This window comes from Rhinatrema bivittatum, chromosome 2 (genome assembly GCF_901001135.1).
Source record: "Rhinatrema bivittatum chromosome 2, aRhiBiv1.1, whole genome shotgun sequence".
Classification (NCBI taxonomy): domain Eukaryota; kingdom Metazoa; phylum Chordata; class Amphibia; order Gymnophiona; family Rhinatrematidae; genus Rhinatrema; species Rhinatrema bivittatum.
In genome coordinates, this window is record NC_042616.1 from 160,137,925 (window position 1) to 160,160,617 (window position 22,693).

The window sequence follows — 22,693 nt, forward strand, 5'->3', positions numbered from 1 at the left end:
GGAGGGTGGCCAATGTAAGCCCAATATTTAAAAAGGGCTCCAGGGGCGATCCGGGTAACTACAGACCAGTGAGCCTGACTTCAGTGCTGGGAAAAATAGTGGAAACTATTCTAAAGATCAAAACCGTAGAACATGTAGAAAGACATGGTTTAATGTAACACAGTCAACATGGATTTACCCAAGGGAAGTCTTGCCTAACAAATCTGCTTCTTTTTTTGAAGGGGTTAATAAACATGTGGATAAAGGTGAACCAGTAGATGTAGTGTATTTGGATTTTCAGAAGGCATTTGACAAAGTCCCTCATGAGAGACTTCTAAGAAAACTAAAAAGTCATGGGATAGGAGGCGATGTCCTTTCGTGGATTACAAACTGGTTAAAAGACAGGAAACAGAGAGTAGAATTAAATGGTCAATTTTCTCAGTGGAAAAGGGCAACTCAGGGATCTGTACTTGGACTGGTGCTTTTCAATACATATATAAATGATCTAGAAAGGAATACGACGAGTGAGGTTATCAAATTTGCGGACGATACAAAATTATTCAGAGTAGTTAAATCACAAGTGGATTGTGATACATTACAGGAGGACCTTGCAAGACTGGAAAATTGGGCATCCAAATAGCAGATGAAATGTAATGAGGACAAGTGCAAGGTGTTGCACATAGGGAAAAATAACCCTTGCTGTAGTTACACGATGTTAGGTTTCATATTAGGAACTACCACCCAGGAAAAAGATCTAGGCATCATAGTGGATAATACTTTAAAATTGTCGGCTCAGTGTGCTGCAGCAGTCAAAAAAGCAAACAGAATGTTAGGAATTATTAGGAAGGGAATGATTAATAAAACGGAAAATGTCATAATGCCTCTGTACCGCTCCATGGTGAGACCGCACCTTGAATACTGTGTACAATTCTGGTCGCTGCATCTCAAAAAAGATATAGTTGCGATGGAGAAGGTACAGCGAAGGGCAACCAAAATGATAAACATAGGGGATGGAACAGCTCCCCATGAGGAAAGGCTGAAGAGGTTAGGGCTGTTCAGCTTGGAGAAGAGACGGCTGAGGGGGGATATGATAGAGGTCTTTAAGATCATGAGATGTCTGAACGAGTAGATGTGAATCGGTTATTTACACTTTCGGATAATAGAAGGACTAGGGGGCATTCCATGAAATTAGTCTTAAATGTGCTGCTTGCTAATCAGAGAAAATTCTTTTTCACTCAATGCACAATTAAGCTCTGGAATTTGTTGCCAGAGGATATGGTTAGTACAGTTAGTGTAGTTGGGTTAAAAAAAGGCTTGGATAGGTTCTTGGAGGAGAAGTCCATTAACTGCTATTAATCAAGTGAACTTAGGGAATGGCCTTCTTATTATTGGAACCTCACTGTCGGGATGCCCTAATTCTTGTGGCCTGGTTTGGCTTCTGTTGGAAACAGGATGCTGGGCTTGATGGACCCTTGGTCTGACCCAGCATGGCAATTTCTTATGTTCTTAGCCTGCTGCTCTTCTAGTCTGCTCTTCCAGGTTACAATTGAAAATAATCTAGAGAAAGATGGGCATTTGACACCACTTTCCCTCCCAGAGACTGAAATGCTAGCTTAAAAATGGTATTACAAAACTGGATTTAGATGTATCGTGTACACTTGTCTTACTTCAAAAATGCATATATGAACAGTTGAATCAGCACATGTTTGAAACTCATGAGCAGTAATACCTCACCAAAGCTGCAGAACATTGGGCTTATAGCAATATATAGAAAAATGATGGGATTTGCACAAGCTTGAAATTAACCTTAGCAAGGCATTACTGCTTCTACTTTTCAATCCTATGCTAATTAAACCAGTTTACATGTGACCTTCTCTGAGTCCAGTGTATAGTCTGCTCTTCTGTGTCTAAAAATATACATAGAAACATGACAGCAGAAAAAGACCATCTACTCTGCCCATCCACACCAACTAATTCAGCTTTTCCAATTCCTACCACTCCCTCAGAGATCCCCTATGTTTATCCCATTCTCTCTTGAATTCAGATACTGTTCTCTACAGCCTCCATGGGGAGCCTGTTCCATACACCTACTACCTTCGCTGTAAAGAAATGAGAACATAAGATTTGCCACCCTGTCCCAGGAATGCTTCCAAAGATACCCACGTTGCTGAGATACACAGGTACTTTTACCCATGTGTAGAATTGGAAATAATCAAAAAGCCAATTTACATAGGTAAAACAGCATTTTACCCATCTATACAGTTCATGAAAAGCTTGACTTAGAAAGCGGTTATTATCACAAAGTTCAACTATTCAAATCAGGATGATCCTTTAAAGTACCAACATTAATTGAAATGTTAATACAGATCTGATAAGCATTTTCTATGTTTTATCATTACCGTAGTCACAAATGAGTAACCTAGTAGCTGCTGAGAACAAAATTTTGTGGTCATCTTTAACAAACATGTGCTTCGATAAGCAGCTTAGGGCACTTTATAGCTGAGAAGGTCATCACCATGACTGGAAAACGCAGGTTCATAAAGAACGTTCCCCATGATGCAAACAGTGCTGTTGATGAAGGAACAATGATCCATGGGGTCCAAGTTATAGAGAAGTGCTGCCACCGTCCAAAGCTCCTCCTTTTCCAGATATAGGACACCAGCCACAGCCCCACTGGATTTTCCACTGCCAATGTTTGTTTTTTTTTTTGTAGCGAAGAAATGATGGGAAGGAGGAACCAAGTCGAGAAGAAGGTAATAGGAGTCAGAGAGAGAGAGAAAAAGATGATAGGCAGGGAGACAGGAAGATGGTGGTGATAACGAATCTAATGAGGGAGAAGAGGATGACAGATATCAGGTAAAAGAAAGAGTGTGTGTGTGTGTGTGTGTGTGTGTTGTTAGGCATGTGCATTTGTTTCAAATGAAATAGAAAAACATAATAAATAGGGACTAATTCATTTCTTTCTGGGGATCCTGAAATTAATTAAGAGGGTCCCCAGAATTAAATGAATCCTATTTGTTTCATTCATTTGAAATAGAATGATTTCTATAAACCATTATAGTAAATGGACTCGGAGATCACAGGAAAGAAACAGGTGCCTGTGTGCAGTTAGAAATTGATACAGTGTAGAGCAGGCAGTCAGCAGAGAAGGGGAGGATGGGCATGTTGTCAATGAGAGGAATGAGGTATCACAGCGAAGCAATTTGCCAGTCTGACTTATCTCTGCAGACTGGGTACAGTGATGCTGTCACGCTGGTTTTGAAGACTGAGCATATCAGAGATTTGCTCTGCATTGCTTCTTAAGTCATTATCTGTGTGAAGGCATATCTCTGAGCTTTGAGTTCTTGTTAAAGTTTTTTGCTGCGGCATATTTTATAGTCTCACTGTGCCAGCAACAGCCCATCACACAAGACAGGATAGCAATGAGGCATAAGTGGGCAGTGAGGGCAGGGCAGAGAGTGCAGCATAACAGGCTGTGTCAGCAGTTTCTCTATATTCTTTACAGAGCAGCGCGGTACTGGCACAGTCAGTGGGCATTACAACACCAATGCAAAATATTAAATCATTGTTGTAATCCTCACAGCCCCAGTGACATAAAAACAATCATGTCAGGGATAGGGAAAGGCAGTGCAGATAAAGGTAAATGTCTCCAAAATTGGCCAGTTTGGCACTGGCACTGCCAGCAAGAACCCAAAAGGTAGTCCCAGTAAAGCAAACCAAGAAGAGATCAAGTGAGGGAGGAACACCCCCAAGGCTCTAAAAAAAGGTTACCACTTACCAGCAACAGTGTCATGAACCCTTGATGGCATCTCAAGTGGCAAACTGGCACCGAACATGGCATTAGCATCTTAAGTCAACATGAAGGGGGAACAAAGCAGAAAAGGTGGCAGTAAGACCTCCAACGCAGGCATTGATAAAGGGGCCAAGCAGCACAAAGAGTGACTTCAAGGTGTAAGGTCTGGTTATGATCACACTTAGCACATCTCAAAGATGCTCAAGAGAAACCATTTTGGTGTACGCATGTGATAAAACTTAGAGCAGTGCCAGAGATTTCATGCAAAACCAGAAAATCAGGAAATGGTACAGGCTGAGGGCAGCTCAATGATGTGGGCAATGGTCTCTAAATATAGCAGCCTTCACTATTTTCCTGGAAAACCACCCCACAATAATTAGAGAAATCTTTGTGATAATACCTTAACTTTTATATTTGGCAAACCCATTCTACAAGAAAATCTAAATTCCACCCTACACATTGTGCCATTCAGCCTTGTTTCCATGCCAAGATTTTTCACAGTGGATTTCCCTTTGATACTGTGCCTTGCTGTCATACCCCAGAGCTAATACCTTCCCAGTCTTGGGAGAGGGGAGTGGGCTGCCTTGCACCTCTCACCGTGCTTTGGAGCCTTCCAGCCACCCTTTGTGCTGCTTGGCCCCTGTATCAGTTCCTGTCTTTGAGGTTTTACTGACACCTTTTCTGCTTTGCCTTAGATGCGCTAATGTCACTTTTGATGCCAGTTTGCCATGTGAGATGCCATCCAGAGTTTATGGCACTGTGGTTGGTGCCTTCTTTTGGAACCTTCAGGTGCTCTTCCCACTTTTTATGCTTCTTTGTTCCTCTTACAGTGACTTGGTGAAATCTTGCCAATGCTGGTACCCCTTTATGGAGTCGTAGGTTATTCATGCCACTTTTGATGATACTTTCCAATCTCCTCAGTCTTTCTAGGTACCTTGAAGTTCCTCCCCCCTTCTGCTGATTTCTTTCCACAAGTTTTAAGACAATTGATTAGAAGACCACTATTCTGAAGCCCAGTATAGGCTGAAAATTTCCTGTAATGCTTCCCCCATTGACTTTAATGGCAAACAAAAACAACTCAATTTTTTTTTTTTCATTTTGAAATCAAAGAAACAAATTAGGATCCCCTTGAAACAACTTTAAAAACTATTTTTTCCTGCTGCACATGCTTAGTGTGTGTATGTACTGGAAGTTAAGGAGGAGGAGTAATGAGAGTCAGTGAGGGAGGAAGCCTTGATAAAATAAAGGAAAAAGAGGTGATGGAGGCCAGGGAAGGAGAGGGGGATGAAAAGGCAGTAAAAGCTAATGGAAATTAAAGATGAAATATTTTTGGTTTCATCTATAGTTTAGGAAATTATACAGGAGGCATCTATACTCTGACTGTTAAAACTGGAGCCATGTGAGCAAATCTTTTTGCTCACATGGCTCCAGTTTTAACTGGCTAACAGGATACAGAGGGACTCGGTATCCTGTTAGCAAAGCATGAGTGCAATTTAAAAATAAAAGTGCAAATTTATGCAAAAACAAATGTATTTATAGGCTTGTATTTTGTACAGTGATGCACAAATTGTTAAGATGGTGACATTTCTTCTCTATTATGTCACACTATGTGAGTTGCACAGCTCTTTAGTTGTAATTGACTTTGGTTGTTCAGTGATCTCAAAGATTATAGTTGAGGAAATTACACTGGAGGGTACTAGATTTCTTTGATACTTAATATTATACTTTGCCTGAAATAATTGGCCTCGGGTGTTATATGTCCAGTTTTAACAGCACATTCATTAAGCTTATTAAAACAGACACAACGTTGCAGAAATTGATATTTGTTATCTGTGGGTCTATCACCTGTCCAAAATGGGAATCAATTATAAGCTGAAAGCTGGTGTGTTGTCGCATATGTATTACTGTTAACAAGATCTTAGAATGAAATCATGAAAATACATAAAGAAAAGCTAACTGGAAGTAACAAATACAGCTGCAACTTTACTTTCGGTACTATTTCTAAGAGATTTATGATGTGTGACCGGATAATGTCTGTGTGACATTTTCTGAATAACAAGCCATCTTCAGTGCTAGGGTGTTCATTGTAGAAAGCAAACCCAAAGTTAAGTATGGAAAATCACAATGGCAACAACTGTATGGATGTTTTTCATTTATTTGCAATTATAGTTCTTGGATAACCAAACAGGTCTTTAAAGAAAATGCACAGAAAAAAAAAAGTCATTCCGGTGTGTAAGGATGGTTATATAATGCTTCCTTTCTAAGTTTAAACACAGCCAGTCCCATTTGTTCCATCCACGGTTCATAATATACAGTATGAGGTGAGATCAGTAAATTCCAGAGCAAAATAACTATATATACAATCAATCAATGAAACTATATGCTTGGCTACTTTGAATGTGTGTGGAGGCTCTGTAAAATGTGTTCTGACTTATCCTGCTGGACAGAAGTCATACCACTCAATGGCAACTACAGTATAGGTGGTACTGAAATGAGAAATGCTTAGCCGACAGGGCCTCTCGCATCATGCAATTAAAAAAACAAAACAAAAATGAACAACTGTACAACTTATAAAACTTAACAGATGAAATCAATTGAGTCAGCAAGAAAGGGGGGACTCTCTCCTAATTGTAAAAAAAAAAGGCACTTGGAATTAATGGGACCGGATACAAAATTTAGTTTGGTTTTATAATGAAGGCTTTTTTTTTAAATACCAAAAACAGCTAACTCACAGTTTCCCTGTAAAAACACAACAGGAAATTGTAGGGAAAAAAAAAAGTCAGGTTACAGCAAAGGCATAAAAGGTTTACAACCAAATTGTAAAATTAAAAATAAGCCCCTCCCCCCAAAATAAACCACAAAATATATGCATTTCTAAGCCAAGTGTTACTTAAAAGAAGCAATGCATAGCCTTTGTGATGATGCATACCTCTGCCATCAAGTGTCACATCTGTGCAAGGTAGGCTTATGGTAAACATCATCAAGTTAAAATTGGTTTTTAACATTTCACCTGCTCCCATCTGCGGGAGGACTGAGGTCAAAGAGCCTATGCCAAGCAACTGTTCTGATCTTTATAACACCCTGGATGGCCAGTACCAAGGTAACTGAGAAAGTACACATGCTCTTTTCTCCGACAGTTAACTAAAGGCATACCTAAAAATAATTTTTTGAGGTTTGGTTATTTCCTTATTTGATATTTAAAGAGCAAACTGCAATGCAACAAGGAATCACCTTTAATACAGGCCATCTGTTTTCTGTTTGTTTGCTTTTAGACACAGCAGTTTTCCAAAAACAAATAATCACTTCCACAGAAAGAATATTTGGCAATTTTAAACTCCACTGAAAGGTGGGTTTGCAATAGCTCATTTCATATTGAAAGCCAATAGTGGTCTCTCCTCTCGCTTTTGCCAAGGACTTTTTTTGTTCTCTCCTTGGTCTTCGGTGTTGTCTTCATGGCTGGAAGTTCCATGCTCCGGACTGGGCAAGGGCTCCAATGAGGGGTCAGCAGTTCTTTTTATGGTTTCTTCTTGCAGGCTGGGCAACTGACCACAACTTCGCCTGGCAGTCGCATCAAAGAAAGACCGTAGGCTGTTATCCTCCGGGCTGCAAACTGCCGTGCCACATTCACTGCCACTTTGGTCCATCTCATCCACGTATACCAGCTGGGTGTAGGCTGTGCTGTCCGAAACATTCTGCTCCCTTTGCTGGTGCTCCTGCAAAGCTGTGGGGTGCAGAGCCTGGTGATGCTGCAGCAGTGATAGCTTCTCTCCTCGCCCTTTGCGAGCAAATTTTGGCTCATTCATGTCAACGCCCGAATCCAGACTGGCATCGTTACTTCCGTTCCTTCCTGCTCTTTGCAAATCTATGTACGAATGCCTGACGTGAGCATTTGACCGTCCGTCTAGAGATACAAACCATGCCCGAGGGTGCGGCATTGGCTTTCCACCCCCCAATTCCATTAGTGCCTTTTCTGTAAGGAGCTGCACATCCCCATTCATGTGAGCCAGAGCTGCATCACTGAGTGATGCAGGAATGGACATGGACTCTGACATTGATACATTCTGAGGGCTCCAATCCATTTCCTCTGCATCTTGCAAGTGCTGTTGGGACACTGCTTGTGAACCCAACGGTGGAGGCTGCAATTGTTGTTGAGGATGTGCTAGGAGTTGTGCATGAGGTTTGGAGAGCTCAGCCTGAAGTCTTTCCAATTCAAGCTGCTGTTCAGCTGGTACAACCAACGACTGGCTAGGAAAGGAGTGTTCGCCTGGTAATTTCATGTAATGAGCTGGGATGACCAACGTGGGTAATACTTTTCTATAGGCACCGTCATTAACTTGGTCAACAGAATTGTAGCAGATCAACTGGCCTGATCGAGGAAAAGATGTAGGTCTTTCAAGATGATCAGCAGACCTGGACATCATATATTCAGAAGGTCTACGGTCCACTGGCTGTTCCTTTTCAGGAGCAGAAGGCATGATGTACACTTGCTCCTGCATGCTGTGTTTACTTCCTATAGGAATGTGATTGCCACATGCTTGAACCTCTTTGTCCTGCTTTGTAAATAAACAGTGAGGCACCATGGAATTGTAACTCTTCCTACAATCATCTTTCATGGGAGCTTCGTAACTTTCTGGCATTTCCATTGATTTTCTGCATTTCAAAGGAAATGTTTCCACTGATTTATGGTAGTCTTTTCTGAAAGTCCCACTATGAGTCAGGTTATCCAAGGAGATTCTGCTTTTGTCCTCCTGATGGGAAAGCAGCTCCTCTCTGGAGCTGAACTCCCGTGAGATACTATAGGAAGGCTTTAGCATAGGAGTATGCAGATCGGCGTCACCATTAGAGGATATCATTTCCATACGGACTGCGCTGATTAAATTGATGTGGGACATGGAGGTTGCCTGGTCCTTTTTGGAACTATCCAGTGCTGCAGAAAGCTGAAGTTTCCTATGATGGGGACGTGGTTTCAAGCATCTCCTTCTATGACAAGTAAAAGAAAAACAGAATGTCAGGATCTGTTGCAATACCACATTAATGCAAGAAATGCAATTACGCTTACAAACAGGAATAATGTTTCCATAAGATATTCTGTGTCAATATTCAAACCTGGCCATATATCTGTGCTTAGCCATATAGGTTATGACCTGCTTTATGGTTCGTCTAAACTTAGCCGCATAACTTAGGTGGCTAAGACCGAATATCAATAGTTAGCCGCATGACTTGTATGGCTAACTCACTCTGTCCTGATCCGCCTACTACATGCCCACAAGTCATGCCGCAAACGTTTTAGCTCTGAATGTGACTTTTGCGGCTAAGCGGCTGCTGCTGAACCTAAGCATATATTCCGTGGCTACTACTTAGCTGCATAAGTTATACTTATCCAATTAAATAGCACTGAGTGCGCTTTGAATATTGATCTATTATGTATTTTGGAACAAGTAAATGGCAACGAAATACTAGCGACAGCTATGTAGCTCTAAATCTAAACCAAACCTATAATCCATTTTTTAAAAACCTCTTCAGTGTTCAATTGCAGAGCTGCTCATGGAAAAGAAGGCTCTTCAGTTTGACTTCAAGGGTCTCCGAGGATAGCTGCCTTGTATGCCAAAGGTATCTTTGGTAATTTTTGTGAAAGGTTTCTCTCTTTCTTCCTCTTCTCTTTTCAGTGGGTACCAAACTTCAAGAGCAGCTCTTCAGCCCCAGAGCAGAGACTTCTAATGGGGGCTAAAATGTAATGTAGCGACTCACTCCCCGAGACAGGTCAAGGGTCGGCATGCTCAAATTAAAGAGCAAGATATGGGGCACTTTCAAGTGACAGCATACAAATTACTGAAAGGTCATTATTGCTGAACAGCAACATTTTGGTAGTGATTGTCCTCCTCATTGGAATTATTTCTTCAAAATGTTGATCTTCTGTGAAGATGCCTTCCATCATAAATTGCATTATGTCAATTGAAAATATCCAAACTAAGAATAGTTAAAAAAACCCCCAAAAAACCCCAACCCAGCCATGTAGTTGGGCAGACATATGGCCAATGAAGGTCCGTTCCGCTGGTAAGAGCACCTCAGAATAGCTGAAACAGTGCCCTAGAGCAGTGGTTCTCAACAGGTGTGTTGCGAGATCCTCGGAGGTGTGTCGCAGACTGCTGGTTGACTTCTCTTACATTGGGCCTGATGGGAGGCTGCTCTCACTTCCTTCTCCTCTTTCTGGCATAGTGGGAGGCTGTTTCCTCCTTCACTCAGATCAGAGCGAGACATTGCCAGCTCCTGCTATTCAGGGCCCGGTGGGACACAAACACTATCTTCCCCTGCTGAGTCTGGGAGCGATGCTGCTGCTGATCCTTTCCCTCACCCTCCACAGGGTGAAGAGAAGTTGGGGATGCTGGGAAGATAAAGGTGGAACGGTGAGGGAGTGTGGGGGCTGCTGAGCAGGAACGGGTGGGAAACGGCATTGGGGTAGCTGGGCAGGCAGGGAGATGGGATGAAGGGGGTAGGGAGAGTCAAGCAGGGAGAGAGGGAGCACAGGGAGGAGAATGGGGGGAGCAGGAATGCTGGGCAAGGGTGAGAGTGGATGATTGAAAGGGAGTAATTGGGAAAAGTAAAGGATGATGGAGGCATGGAAGGGGAGTGACAGGGTATAATTTATTTTTATTTATTTAGTTTGCTTTTATATACCGACATTCGTTGGGGTACATCACATCGGTTCACATTATAACAGGATAATAGCATGACGGGAGTCGTACCATTTTTACATTGTAACATTAAAACATGCGTAGGAACAGTATAACAGCATAATATGCCAGTTTTGGGAATTGCATTTCTTCTATCTTTGTACTTTGCTTAGTATAGGAGGGAAATTTATTTCTGTTTCTAGCTCTCCAGTTTTGCACTGCATGCAGAATGGCTTTTTGAGGTTTCCATTCCAGCTTAAGTCTCCACATTTGTAATGTGTGGTCTTTTATTCTGTATTTAGTGAAGGTCAGATCTGTATGTGTGACTGAGATGAGGTATTTTACTTGTATCGATCTTCTTTGTTGCGTTTTTTCATTCAATAGGACATGCATTGGTGCTGCACTGCTGTCTTTTCATAGGAAGGGCTATTGGTGTTTGAGTTCTTGGAATTAGTGTTGCAATGGTATGGAAGGTTTGCTACACATGTGCTGAGTGTTTGTTTGGGGTTGGGGGCGGTGGGGGGTTGCGGGTTCCTGTGGATGCAGAGTATATGTTTACATTTAGCCCCATGATGGTCAAGTGTTCCAGGTATATCCCAAAAGAAAAAAGGTTGAGAACCACTGCCCTAGAGTACACCTGCTATATAGTGGAAGACCGGCAGACTGATGCCTACTATGGTGAATGCCAAGACTTAGAGCACTTTTTGCTGAAGGTTCATTGCCCGGATATACTTAATGAACTGAAAATCTTAATTTTTGTCAACAATACTTTCCATGAAAAACTGCTGGGCATCAGGCAGTTATTTTAATGGGCCATTCCATGGCTTAATTAGAAACACAGAAAGAACACATTTCACAATTACATCAGAACAAAGACAAGAAAACCAGAAATGTTTGTGTACCGAATGCTCTTTACTGCAACCAGTGACCATTTGCTATAGTTTCCTCATTAGTGGAGAAACTGTACTCTCCACTGACCAAGTGTGAGTCTTGATACAGTGCTACCCTGCTGTTTAGCAGACTCAGAATGGGCAGAATGGAATGTTACCCAGAAGGATAGAATACTACAATAGTGTGCTATACATTCTGACAAGACAACAACTTTCTATAAAAAAAAAGTTATTTTTTTGGTGGGGGGTGTGTGTGTATGGCACCCAGCTTCCCTATGACCTCCTGCTAAGCCTATCAGGAAATTCCTACAGGTATGCTCCTATGAAAGGTACCTTGAATTCCTGGTGTGTGCCAAGCTCTGAATTACAGAAAGACGAGTTTCCTATTGAAAAGTGATTTCCATCTTTTCATTATGTTTTGGGCTACAAACTCCACAGGCTATATTTCTACCTAGCAGACCTTTCGGGTTCCTAAGCTAAATAGCCTCTTTAACTGTAAGAGGGTCATGCTATACTCCGGTAGCACAGGTCTATTGTAAAATAAAACTTTCCCTAACCAAACAGAAAGAGTGTTTTACTTTACCTGCAATAATATAAAAGTAGACACAATAATACTAGAAGAATGAAGGCCATGCCTCCTAATATTGCCAACAGGAACATTGTGTGATAGGAGGCAATGTCCTGTGTGACTACGGGACCTGCAAGAAAAGAAATATACATGTATATATTTATATCTTAGGAAATGGGCAACTTTTTCTCTTGTTTTTAAATGAGGGAAATAAAAATAATATTATACTGACTTTTCTGTGCTGTCCGCATTCTGGGACACAAGAAAAAAAAGGGCATGGATTATTTTATAAATTTATCACAGCGAATTAAGCATAAGTGCAATGGACAGTGTCGGCGCTCTGGGGAAGAAAAGTGAATCAACGCTGGCAGGAACTTTAAAAAGTTGAACATGATCTGAAAGAGAATTTTCATAATGTAAAGGTAAATAAATTGTATTATAGGAAGAATGTGCCCATGGTGCATTGTCCAGTATTTCTATAGATTCATCTTTGAAACTGCAATATACACTCTGGATCAGTTAAAATTATTACTTGCTAGTAGTTTTTTCTGACATTCTTTGAGTTGCACCCCAGGGCAGTATTTATCCTTGGAATAATGCCACACACTACCTTACATACTAGATCCAACTAGTCCAGACTTGGGGCCACTGCCACAAACCACATGACATAGCATTACCCAGACATCAACTTGTCCAAGGTTTGCGGTGCTCTTTCCCAGAAGTTCAGGGGAAGTAACCAGGAAGCTGCTGTAAAAATTTCAGTATCGACCACCATGAGGAAAAATATTTAATGTCTACCTAATAGACAATGCAACTCACCATATGGGCTTTTGAAACTTTGTCAAGGGCCCAGCAGGTACAGCTTTCTTTTTAAACACAATTTCATGAGCAGAGACTGAAATGCCTCCAGGACTTATCCTAGGGACAGAATGTACTTGCCATATACTCTCACCTCCCTGCCCGCTATAATCTGTTTTGGCACAGGGGTGGTGGTGGTGGGAAGACATGGAGCAAGTGCATATTCCCAACCCTACCTCGTTCCCCTCTTCCAGTTACCACCCCACCCAGTCCTTTTACTCTTTTCCCCCCATTCACGCTCACCTCCCTCACCATCAGCCTTCTCACTGTTCTCACCTCTATCTCGCACTGCCACTGCAGCTCTTTCACTACATTCTTTCACTCTCGGCCTCAACTGGGGATGGATACTCCTCCTTCTGGGGCTCTAAACAGGGTCAAAGACACCGCCACCTCACCAGACAAGAAAATCCATTTGCTCAAGATAAGCTACATGGATTTTTGAGACCCTGTTCCTGAGTTTTACTCTATAGATTCCTATATGCATGCCGCTAAAGAGGGTAATTGCCAAACTATTTCCATGGGGAAAGCAGTGCTTTACCCACAGAAATGGACTTTTCAAAAATTGCCCATCTGTTAAGTGGGTAAACTTAAATGCGTATATCTTATCTGAGAGTAAGTTTCCCTGGGCTGAGCAAAGACGTTCCTGTGAATGGCGCTGAGGAGGGGTTTGGGCTTACGAAGCCCATAAATTTTCCCAACATGTTTCTGTACATCTAAATAAAAGATGTGTGTGCCGGCAGCTTTGATGAGATATTTTCAAGGCATACTTGTGCACCTGTCTGCTTTGAAAATTGGTTAATTTTTGTGCAGATTAAGGTTAACTTAGGCTTGCTACACAATTATCCCCTAAGTGTCAAAGATGACTGCAATATTTTCAGAATCCCAACTGTAACTCCTGCAAGTGTGGTTGAGCAATTCAGTTAAAAACTGGTATCCTACTTCTGGCACAGGAGTAGTGGTCAGGAGTACTCCTGGAACTTTCAAGTTCTAGTTCCCTGCTCCCTGGGATACAGGGGAAATGACTCTGTGCCCTGATGTTATCAAAGAGTTTATAGAGTCAAATGAAAATCTGATGGTTCAGATCAGCTGTTGTACTGACCTTTATCTTCTCTCACACACGCATCTCAAACTTGTTGCAAACTAGTTTTAAATGGGTTTCATGGCAGCCGAAGACTATTTTGACCTTTGAAACCAATTTCTAAACTGCTTGAGTTGAAAAGTTAAACAGATTAAATTCTTAAGTATCAACCATAGCCTGAAAGAGGAAGGGGCTGGGCCATATGCAAAATATTCCTACCAAGGACCCTCTTTGTGGCTCGTGTTGCAATACAGGGGACTTGTGTTTCAGTTTCCTGAGTGACAGGGTCAGCAGGGTTTAGAAACACTGTGGAGGCAACATGCTGAGCCTGGAGAGGTAGGGAGACCTACTACTGTAGCGACCCTTGCCAATCAAAGCAATGATACTAAGGGTAAGTCTCACTGGAGATTTCCCTCCTTCTCTCCTAGCTGGTGACAGCTTATGTGTCATGCCGTCTAGGCTTGGAGAGAGGGGAATGAGTGGGCATAAAAGAGAAAATTTTAAAATAAAAAAACAAATCCTGCATTACTTACATGAATAAAAATGAAGAAATTACTTACCTGATAATTTCAATTGCCTTAGTGTAGACAGATGGACTCAGGACCAGGGGTTTATGCTCCCCTGCCAGCAGATGGAGACGGAGCAATCTGATATCACAGTTTATATAACCCTGCAGTAACCCCAGCCTGCCAGAAGCGAGGAACCTTTGTATTTCAAGAAATTGCCAGCAGGTCTAGGAATGGAAAGCCCCAGTGATCCACAATCAGCTGAAATGCCTTGGCTGACAACACTCACTCTCCTGGGCCCAGACTCTCCTTGCTGAGAAAGTCTGTTCTTAAGTTGTCTTTTCCTGCAATATGAGAGGCCAAGATCATTTGCAGATGACCTTCTACTCATTCCATCATCTGGTCTATTTCCTGCAACAATTGCTGGCTCTTGGCTCCTCCCTGGCGATTGATATAGGTCACTGTCATCGTGTTGTCCGACATCATGTGAACCACTTGATTCCGCAGCCTGTGGCTGAACTGCAAACATGCCAGCCTCCATGCAATTGATGTTTCAGCAGCACTCTTTCGCATTCCAGCGCCCCTAGGCCTTAACTCCAGACAATGAGCCCCCCAACCGTGGAGATTCCCTTCTTTCGTGAGTTCCAACTAGGCCTTTTTTCAGATGATCCTCTGCAACCACTACCTGTGGTGGAAGCAGATTTCCATCGGCTAGTGGAGCCGAACTACATAATCCTGAGACTGCGGGTTCCAGTGAGATAGCAGAGAGTGCTGAAGAGGATGCATATGTGTCCTTGCCCATGGCACCACTTCCAGGTTAGCTGCCATCAAGCCGAGTATCTGTAGGTAGGACAACACCTTCGGGCATATGGTATTCATTAACTGACACACTTGAGGCATCAATCTCTGGATCCGAACTTCCAGTAGGAAAACTCTGTCCTGTCCCATGTCAAAATGGACCCCCAGATATTCCAATGAATGGGATGGTTAAAGATTGCTCTTGGTCATGTTCAATACCCAACCAAGGTCTTGCAATAAGGAGATCACCTTGTGTGTCACCAGGCGGCTCTCTTCCTGAGGCTTGGCTCGACTCAGCCAGTCGTCCAAATACGGGTGCACCAGGATTCCTTATTTTTGCAAGGCCGCTGCTACCACCACCATAATCTTGGAAAATGTTCTGGGAACGGTGGCTAGATCAAAAGGCAGGCCCGAAACTGATAATGGCTCCCCAATGCTGCAAAGCATAGAAAGCATTGGTGTTCCAATTAGATGGGAATATGAAGGTAAGCTTCTGACAGATCCAAGGAGGTCAGAAATTCCCCCAATTGCCCCGTTATTATTACAGAGTGTAAAGTTTCCATTCGAAAATGAGTCACCTTCAAGTGACGGTTGACCCTCTTGAGATTAAAGATTGGATGAAAGGAGCCTTGTTTATCTTGTTGTGCCTTCTTGGGCACAACAAAATAAATGGAATATCACCCCATACCTTCTTGAGATGTGGGCACTGGAACCATAGCCCTTAGTCTGAGAAACCTTTGAAGCGTGAATGCCACTGCCTGCTTCTTCTGTGGGATATGGCAAGGGGACACCTTGAACACGTCCCGAGGAATACTGCAATATTCCAGTGCATACCCTTCGCATATCACCTCCAGGACCCACTGGTCCGACGGGATCTCGACCCACCTCTGATGAAAGAGAGAGAGACGGCACCCTATTTCCTGTTCCGGAAGGTGGGTCCGCAAACCTTCATTGGGAAGCTCAGGAAAGTCCTCCACCCAAGCCCGCTCCTCTCTTGGACTACCGAGGATGAAAGGACTGAGACTTACCGAAAGGCCGAGTCTGCTGAAAGGTTGTCTGTCTGTAGAGATGAAAATGCCTGGAACCCTGGAAAACAACCCCTCATACCAAAGGGGTGCTGTAACTGTTTCTTATCCTCTGGCAACCGAGGCACTGGAGTCTCACCCCACTTACTGGCCAGTTTCTCCAACGCCCTCCAAACAAGAGCAAGCCTTTAAAGAGCAACTTGGTAAGATTGGCTTTGGAACCTGTGTCAGCTGACCAATTTTGCAACCAGAGCTGACACCTGGCCGCTATCACCGAAGTCACTCCTCTGGCTGAGGTCCAGGCAGCAGGCTCCATAACCACTCTGGAATTCCCTCCAGATTCATCAACTTTCTGAGAGAGACACAGACAAGATCTCGCCACTAGGGCACAACAGGAGGCAATCTGTAAATTCATTGCCACTGCCTCAAAGACTTGCTTAAGAATAGCCTCTATCCTTCTATCATATACATCCTTCAAGAGCACTCCTCCCTCCATGGGGTTAGTCGTCCGCTTAGACACGGTTTATACCAGGGCATCCACTCTGGGAAACCGCAAACGCTCTCTCACAGCTGGATCCAGGAGGTACAAACCTCCCAGTATCCAACCCTCTTTAAAATTTGCCTCTGAGGCATCCCATTCCAGATCAATTCCTGTATGGCATCCATCACCGGGAAAAAACAAGAGGCTTTACATAAGAAAACCAAAATGGGATTCTTCCTCGGCTCTGACATAGCATCCGAACCAGGATCACCCAGCTGTTTCAAGGTCTGGGAAATCAGGGCTGGCAGTTTATCTCTATGAAAGAACCGCAACATGGTTCAATACAGTTCCAGCCCTGGAAGAATTTCCCCATCTTCGAAGGTGTCAGGATCAACCTCATCATCAGTGCCATCTGGATTTCTGTCGGGAACACCTGCAGGTAGCCAAGGCGAGCAGCGGTGCTTAAGCATAGGACTGGAAGAGGGAAGAACCACCGGCTGAGGACAAATGGGGAATGTGGAGGACTGCACCTGAGGAAAGGCTTATAAGCCTTGAAAAAATTCCACCCAAGAAAAAGCAGCCAGATCCAGACCAAGCCCAGAAGGAACTGGAGCTGGTCCCACAGAACTGCCCTCGCCAGCGGAGGAGCCAGTCAAGGGGGAACCAAGATCTGGCATCCCCCAGTCAAAGCCGTGACCAACTAGAAAGGGAAGAGCCAGGCTTAGCAGCACTGACACAGGTTCTCAGGTCAGGATGAGAAGCCCTAATATGACAGGCAACATAAATAGGAAGACGCTTAGGCTTCTTGCTTACCAGCACCATTGCTGTGGCAATTGTGTGTCGGAACGGCTCGCGCCCAAAAAAAAAGCGCCTAGAAGAAATCACAGCAAGTCACACGCACAACCTGTGTGCCAAGTTAAGTGTGTAAAAAAGACTGTGCATGTAAAAAGCGCACCCAAAAATGGAGCGTACAACGCATGCACAGAGCCAACGCACTGCGTACACAGATGGCCTATAGAGGGCAGCAGAATACGCATTAGGGTGCGCGAAAACAGTCACTGCAGCCTACCACGCAGAGCGGGGCCTAGCACACCGGGGGCCGCTCAACCCGCCAGGCTGACCAGTTCCCCAAATCCAACAGGAGTGGGAACGAACATCGGCATGGTGTGCCAAGAACGGAGAAAGTCCTGAAACCCCTCAAACTGTCTCTGATTCAGGTAAAACTTTTTTTTTTTTTTAAACCTTACCTGAGTTCAGCGCTTACTGGCTGAGTACAGAGACAGTCTTCAGCTGCGGGGGTGTAGGGCATTTGCCATCACCGCCGAGCTCAGCCTCCTGCACCTGCTGCCTTTCAGCTGAACTAGCAGCTAAGTCCACACTGGGAAACCCAGCTACCGGATCAAGGCACATCTCTGAGGGAAATTGCCTCAGGAATTCTGAACTGGGGGAGGGACCTTTAGGTATCACTGTAGGAGACCAGGGCTTTCTTTTCCTGAATTTAGAATTTCAAATTTCTCCTTTCAAAAAGCTCAAAGCAATCCCCATAGGCAGATGCACGTCTACCATCTGCTGGAGACAGAGAATACTGGCAGGCTGGGGTCACTGCAGGGCTATATATACTGCGAAGGCAGCTTGCTCCATCTGCTGGCAGAGGAGCATAAACCACTGGTCCTGAGTCCATCTGTCTACACGCTAGGAAATGATCAGATTGCTTGTTTAGGAGGTTCACTCATTATTCTATATAGTGATTACTGCTCATGAGGTACCAGAGATTCCTAATTGTTTTTACTGTAATATTCATGATAGCCTTTCTGAACTGAAAAACAATCTCACCTTATTGATTCAATGCCTTTTAGTTAGTGGCTGAAGAATGCTGATTTTCATGTATTTTTATGGCACTGTGCTCTCTCTTGCATGAACCGGCTCACCCTTTATAAAAAGGAATGTGGCCAAGTGATTAAGAACCTCTTAACTGATATAATACTATTCAGTGCTGGCATAGGATCGAGCTTTTTAATCAAAACCTCTATGGGACCTGCTTTCATATATATCTGGTTGTGCCCCTTTCACTGAAAGAGTCCCAGACACAAGTATGGATAGGGGAGCTTTGATCACTGCAGACTTTGCATGGGCACAGGGTCATTGATCTTTTAGTGCTCTCATTTCTCATCCCATCCAGCTGTTCCAGGTGCTTGCATACCTCTGGTGGTGGAAGGACGCACAGCTACCATGTGCATCGTTTTACTTCTTGTGACCAGCCAACAAACTGTGGTGTAGCTGCTGCCTGCTGACCATACGGCAGACAGCAATCTCTTTTCAAAGCTTCTAATTTCAGGAGGCCCAGCTACAAGAGACCCATGCCAGTCCAAGAACCTGAACCTCCCATGTAATAACAGCTGCTGCTAGATGGTGGATACCAACTATTTGAGTTAGGGTTCTTGCATGCAATATACTGCTCGAGGTCTGATATTTATTTTTGGGCAAATCCAAAAAGGGAGCTGTCGCGTTTTCCCAACATTGTTTTGAGACAAATAAATTCAGTCAATAGTCAAGTAATCAGCATGACAGACGAACTCTGCAGGCTGTGTAAAAAAAAAAAAGTTAATTTTTTATTGAGCTCGATTCTTGTGTCTGGTCTTCCATCACAGTGCTGGTCATTTGTGAATATACATTTAGGCTGCTGAAAACCTGTTTGTCAAATGCTACTTTTACTAGAAGAGAGCAATAGGTGATGAAAATGGTGTTTAATAACAAGAGTACCAAATATCATCTTAAAAGCATTTTAATAATTTTACAAATGATATAATTTAACTTATAATTCCGTGTTGTCTTTTTCTTACTGGCAAATGCTTAAATATAGTTATTGCCTGAAATTGATTTATTATTTGCATAAGCATTGCACCATTTTCACTCCAGGCTTGCAGTGGGTGCCTTTTCTTATTCTTTGAGGGCCTTGATTGAAGCAGGACAGTATAGCCAAACTCCCCTTCATTGGGTCCTAGGTTAGGACAAAATGGCAGCATACTTTGGGCATGGATTTTTACAAATGTTGGCATACCATTAATTTTTAGGAACTTGTGCTCCAATTGTTTGATGGTTGTTATAATAAAAGCTATTAACCCTTCACTCTCAAAAAATATGAAAACATATGAAAGGAGTTTCAACAAAAAGTAAGGAAGCCTATGAAGATGATTAAAAGAAGATACAAGGGTCAAGAAACCAAGATCATATTTTGACCAGTATAGCTTGAGCTGCTGTTTTAATGCAAGTACTAAAATGAATGAATCCAGTGAGATGGATATGAGTGATATACCAAAATGTTCACATTGAGACGCTGCCAAACCAAGCCGTGATTTACAGATTTATTTACTGAAACATTGAAGCAGTGTCGGGCGGCACTAATTGGAACCAAGACTTTTATAAGAGAAGTGACTTTTATTTGCAAAATGAAAATTCAAGTTTAAAAAAAAATTAAGATAAAAATAAGGATTTGAATGTTAACTCATGATTATAATCTGGTAGATGTGGTCAGATCATAGACCATATACACTCTGAGTGAGTGTTAACAGCATTCTCATATATGATAGTCACCTTACACTTTTTTCACTACAGTCTTCTTCTTTGGATTTGTGGTGAATTAGAACATTTTGTTTTGTTTTAATGCAAGTAGCAAAATATCAGATGCTATATGCTGTGTACAGTTTGAGAAACAAACAGCTTTGCGTAAGCAACCACAGACAAAACCAGTCTTACCCAAGTATTAAAATGTATGTACTCATCATGTGTGTCTCAGAGGAAGTTTTTACTTTCACAATTCCGATGATCTGCTATAGACAAGGGGCATCTCAACTGGGGTCAACCTGACCATATCTCTGTGCCTTCCCCCACCCACCCTTCCCCAGTTTTACATACAAATATATTCACCTTGCTACAAATATTCATATGATATAACTCCGACCTACCTGGATTAGAAGGAGACATGGCAGCGACCCAATAACCCAGTTGAGGTGCTATGTACGTCCAGGTAAGCTGATTCCCCTCTTGCTCTACAAGACCTAAGCCACTCTTCAGCCATGTTCCTGCAGGGACAGCCAGAACACAAAATATGAGGTATGAGAAATGTGAGAGTTTGCCAACTTGAATGCATGTGCCTTTCTTTGCACAGCACAGCAGGCTCAACAAAGAAAACTTCAAATGCTCTTTATGTTGTTCATTAGCTACATTTTTGAAGTTTAGCATAGCAACATTTGCGGTCTCATTGGGCCTCAGAATGAATGGTAAAACAGCAGCACTAGCAAAAGAAATTTTTAAAATCTAGTTGGTGGTTAAAACAAACAAACAAAAATCATCAGATCCTTCTTTTTCACTGAACTTTACTTCATTACTGAGGAGGTAATTATATTTCTAAGCTATGAAACTGCCTCCTGGCTATCTATCCATCCTAGATGCCTAGGGATCTGGGTAAAATTGGGGCACTCCCGTGCTGGTCCTTCCCACAGCTCCATGTGCATGTTACATTAAACCATGAAAAACATAAATATAGCAGGACTTATATAAAGAGTGGACATGGGGCTAAAAAGAGTGGCTATTATAAAAGATGCATACTGTTGTTTTTAACATCCATTATTGAAAAACGTACACGCTTACCACTCACATGCCTTCATCATATACACAGTCATAGACCATTTGTTTCCATATAATTTCAATACTTAACAATAAGTCCACCTATAATTTACCATCATAATGGACATTTCTTGCCCATTGATCAGCAACAGCAAAATTGTAACAACTGGAATCAAGATGTGGGTGTCTCTTGACTAATGGTGGTGGAAAGATGGCAATGCATGTAACATGTGTTGGGAAACCCCTAATTATGTCAACCTTTTTTTTTTAAGCCTAGGGGGGAAACCTAGGGAAAGCTATCATGGCTGGCGCGGCTGAAAAAAAAATGGTAAGTTTCATTTGCTGCAATACCATGAAGAGACCATAGGATGGCATGTTGGAAGTGTGAGCATTATAAGACAGTTGATGATGTGAAATGGGAAAATGTGTGTATATTTCCTTAAAGGTTTGGGTTTCCATTATTGGTTGCTGAATGAGAGGTGGGCAGTATAAAGAGGGACATTTTTGGCAGGGTGTTGCCCTTTCCCCCCCGCATCCTTGCTCGTATAGGGTAGGAATTAGGGACTTTCAGCTATGTGATCGATTGGAGTACCCAGCCTGAGGGCTGAGAGGTTGGCAAGGGCAGTGGGACCTTGCAGCGGCTCTTCCTCTCAAGGGGAAAGGCCCAAGGCCAAGAAGAAGTGTGAAGGAATCTGCCTATTTCATGGAGTTAGGACCGGAGATGGGAAGTACAAGACAGTGGCTGTGGAGTGGGGGTTTTTTTTCTCCCTCTGGGGGAACTACTATGCAGCAAGGAGGAGAAGAGCAGAATTGGGGTGAGTGTACAAATTTGGGAGTGCCCCAGGGTGTCCTCTGATATATGGAGGTCCACGGAACCAGCACAGAGAGAAAGGAGCACTAGCAACAGTAGCATGGAATAGACTTATTGTTTGGGTAATTGCCAGGTTCTTATGGCCTGGATTGGCCACTGTTGGAAACAGGATGCTGGGCTTGAAGGACCCTTGGTCTGACCCAGTATGGCATGTTCTTATGTCCTCCCCCAAGGAACTTACTGGGGTGGTGAAATGGAGAGACCAGAGGCCTGAGTGTGGAGTGGTGTTTTCCTCCTTCCAAAGAGGTACAGAGTAGGAGCACGAATAGAGTAAATTCATGAGAAGATATGCCCCGAGATGTCCTTGATGTGCAGTGTCTGGGGAAGCCTGCACCAAGAGAATGGTGATGTGGGGATTGGTGAAATGGTCCAAGCCCACAGGAGATGTGAGTAATGCTACGGGAAATGTGATTACTTATTTGGTGCCCATTGGATGAGAGTTTTGATATGGGTAGGTTTGCACAAGTCAGCTCTCCCTTATGGCTGTGGAGAGGATTACATGTTGACCTGTCTGGTCAGCAGTATTGGGAATATTCACTGATATGGAAGCCC

At 43.0% G+C, this 22,693-nt stretch overlaps 1 protein-coding gene across 2 annotated transcripts in view; it reads right to left on the minus strand.

Annotated features, from left to right (window-relative positions):
- Positions 1-5,907: 5,907 nt before the first annotated feature.
- The window catches only part of FAM171A1 (family with sequence similarity 171 member A1), a 285,910-nt gene continuing 269,124 nt past the window's right edge, over positions 5,908-22,693 (minus strand). For both annotated transcript variants that reach the window (XM_029588819.1, XM_029588820.1), the window contains exons 6-8: positions 20,610-20,726; positions 11,917-12,031; positions 5,908-8,752 (exon numbers count right to left, since the gene is read on the minus strand). In XM_029588819.1, the coding sequence (XP_029444679.1) occupies positions 7,135-8,752; positions 11,917-12,031; positions 20,610-20,726 (1,850 nt within the window). In that variant the 3' untranslated portion in view covers positions 5,908-7,134. The remainder of the gene's footprint in view (positions 8,753-11,916; positions 12,032-20,609; positions 20,727-22,693) is intronic.